The sequence below is a fragment of the Pteropus alecto genome, unplaced genomic scaffold (assembly GCF_000325575.1).
Source record: "Pteropus alecto unplaced genomic scaffold, ASM32557v1 scaffold17, whole genome shotgun sequence".
Taxonomy (NCBI): Eukaryota; Metazoa; Chordata; class Mammalia; order Chiroptera; family Pteropodidae; genus Pteropus; species Pteropus alecto.
Genome location: NW_006440645.1, coordinates 2,697,959 through 2,699,966, shown reverse-complemented (window position 1 = coordinate 2,699,966; position 2,008 = coordinate 2,697,959). Strand labels below are relative to the sequence as shown.

Here is a 2,008-nt window from a genome sequence, read left to right as displayed (position 1 = left end):
TTTGCAGGTGTCAGTATGATAAAAAGGAAGCTTGCAGCTCATGACAACTTGAAACTGATAATTACACAAGAGGGAAATAAATTCACAGTCAGAGAATCGAGCACGTTTCGAGACATCGAAATTGTTTTTGAGCTTGGTGTCACTTTTAATTACAGCCTGGCGGACGGAACTGAACTCAGTGTAAGAAATTTTTTTTTATAAGCAATGCATTCTTAACGTTTCTACACAATGCCAAAGTAATCTCTGATATCTGCCACTGGGCGGTTTAATTAACGTAGCTCTTTCATTTGAGTTTATCCACATCACATAGTGCACAAGCTGGCAGAATATTGGAACGTTTCATTTCCGCACACATCTATGAGGGGTTAGGAGTGAACAGAAAGAGGGAAAAACCCTTTGAATGGCGGAGTACAGGCCTATTCTAAAAAATCTAAAGCTCAGTGTTTTCAACTTCCCATGCCTGACAGCCACAAAAACTTCGAGTTATCTAACTTAAACGTGACAGGCATTTAATAAATGTAACTGACATAATAAAATAAATGAATAAATTAGTGAATGAGTGAGTGAGCAAATGGAAAGGTCCAGTGCTATGTGGTAGGCCAATGGGAATATAGCTTTTAATGTTTAAGATATGAAATTTAGGGTGTCACATGTTTCAACTGATTTCTTAAAAACTCATTTTGTCCTCAGAATTATTCTGGTTAAGTTATATATGTTTGCAACAACAATTAAACTGTCAAATATTTGATCACCTATGACCATTTTAAAATTATTACAACAATTTACATAAATTAAAACAAGCACAAGGTTGGTAGCCTCCCCATGAAACTGAGGAGGCTCATTTGAGCCAGGACTAAATTTAGGACACTCTTTTTAACAAGAAAGATTTAGAAACGAGAAGCCCTGATCATCTGCCTTAAAATTCGGCAGAACCGTTGCCAGCACAGACTGCAGGGCCCGCGGTCCAGGTTCAGTGCCGACTCTGTGACGGCGGGTAAGTGCTGTGTCTGCGCGTTCTCATCTGTGAATGTAGATCATAATATCTACTTCCTAGGGTCACTGTGACGATAGAAGTGGGTCTACACAACTCAGAACAGAACCTGACACATGTAGGACCCTAAAAATGCTATTTCCTTACTCTTTCATTTTTACACAGGGGACCTGGAGCCTAGAGGGAAACAAACTTGTTGGAAAATTCAAACGGGTAGACAACGGAAATGAACTGAACGCTGTCCGAGAAGTTATAGGTGGTGAAATGGTCCAGGTGGGTTGTAAAAGGATTATAGCTATTTCCCAAAGGCTAAAGTAATTACACAATGATAATCTTATTTTTGTGGTTGCTGAGGTGTACCTACAGTAAAAAGACTACTACTTTTCTCCTAAGTCTTTTGATTTTAAATATATATTTTCTGATGCCTATTTATTGATGAGAACTTACATATGTCAAATACATCAATGCTTATTTTAACTGAAAACAGGACTACAAACCAACAGGTGTTTTTAAATGGGTGTATCCTGTATCTGAACAAAATGCTGCTATTAAGTACAATAAAAAATACTATAAATTCATTTCAAAGCTATAATATTATATTAGTCTAACATGATCTAATATTTTTCTTAATTCAGCCTTAAACCTTGATGAGAAACTCTTCTGTTTGTTAATGCCTTTCAGACTTACATGTATGAAGGAGTGGAAGCCAAGAGGATCTTCAAGAAGCAGTGAGCGCCACCTTGGCACCCAGCCTGGGCACAGTCGTGGGGGTGGGAAGGTGCACTGGTCGACCGCTTCCTCCTCGTCGTGTGAAGTGACTGACGGAGGAGGCTTTTATAACGCTGGTCACTGGTTACACTTCCAGTCTTGCCAAAGCAAACAAAGTCAAGCTAATTAGGATCTAACTCGGTTTACGTGCTCTAAAATGTACATTTATTGGTGTCCTACAAGAATTTGTGACATTTTTTAAAGCAATAAATATTATTCCTACATTGCTTTATAAGTAACCCCTCCTTA

The 2,008-nt window shown here is 38.3% G+C and overlaps 1 protein-coding gene across 1 annotated transcript in view; it reads left to right on the top strand.

The window, feature by feature from the left end:
• FABP2 (fatty acid binding protein 2) overlaps positions 1–1,723 on the top strand; it is a 2,915-nt gene extending 1,192 nt beyond the window's left edge. Inside the window, exons 2-4 of the mRNA XM_006917741.3 lie at positions 8–180; positions 1,157–1,264; positions 1,673–1,723. Coding sequence (XP_006917803.1) covers positions 8–180; positions 1,157–1,264; positions 1,673–1,723 — 332 coding nt within the window. The remainder of the gene's footprint in view (positions 1–7; positions 181–1,156; positions 1,265–1,672) is intronic.
• The last annotated feature ends 285 nt before the right edge of the window (positions 1,724–2,008 follow it).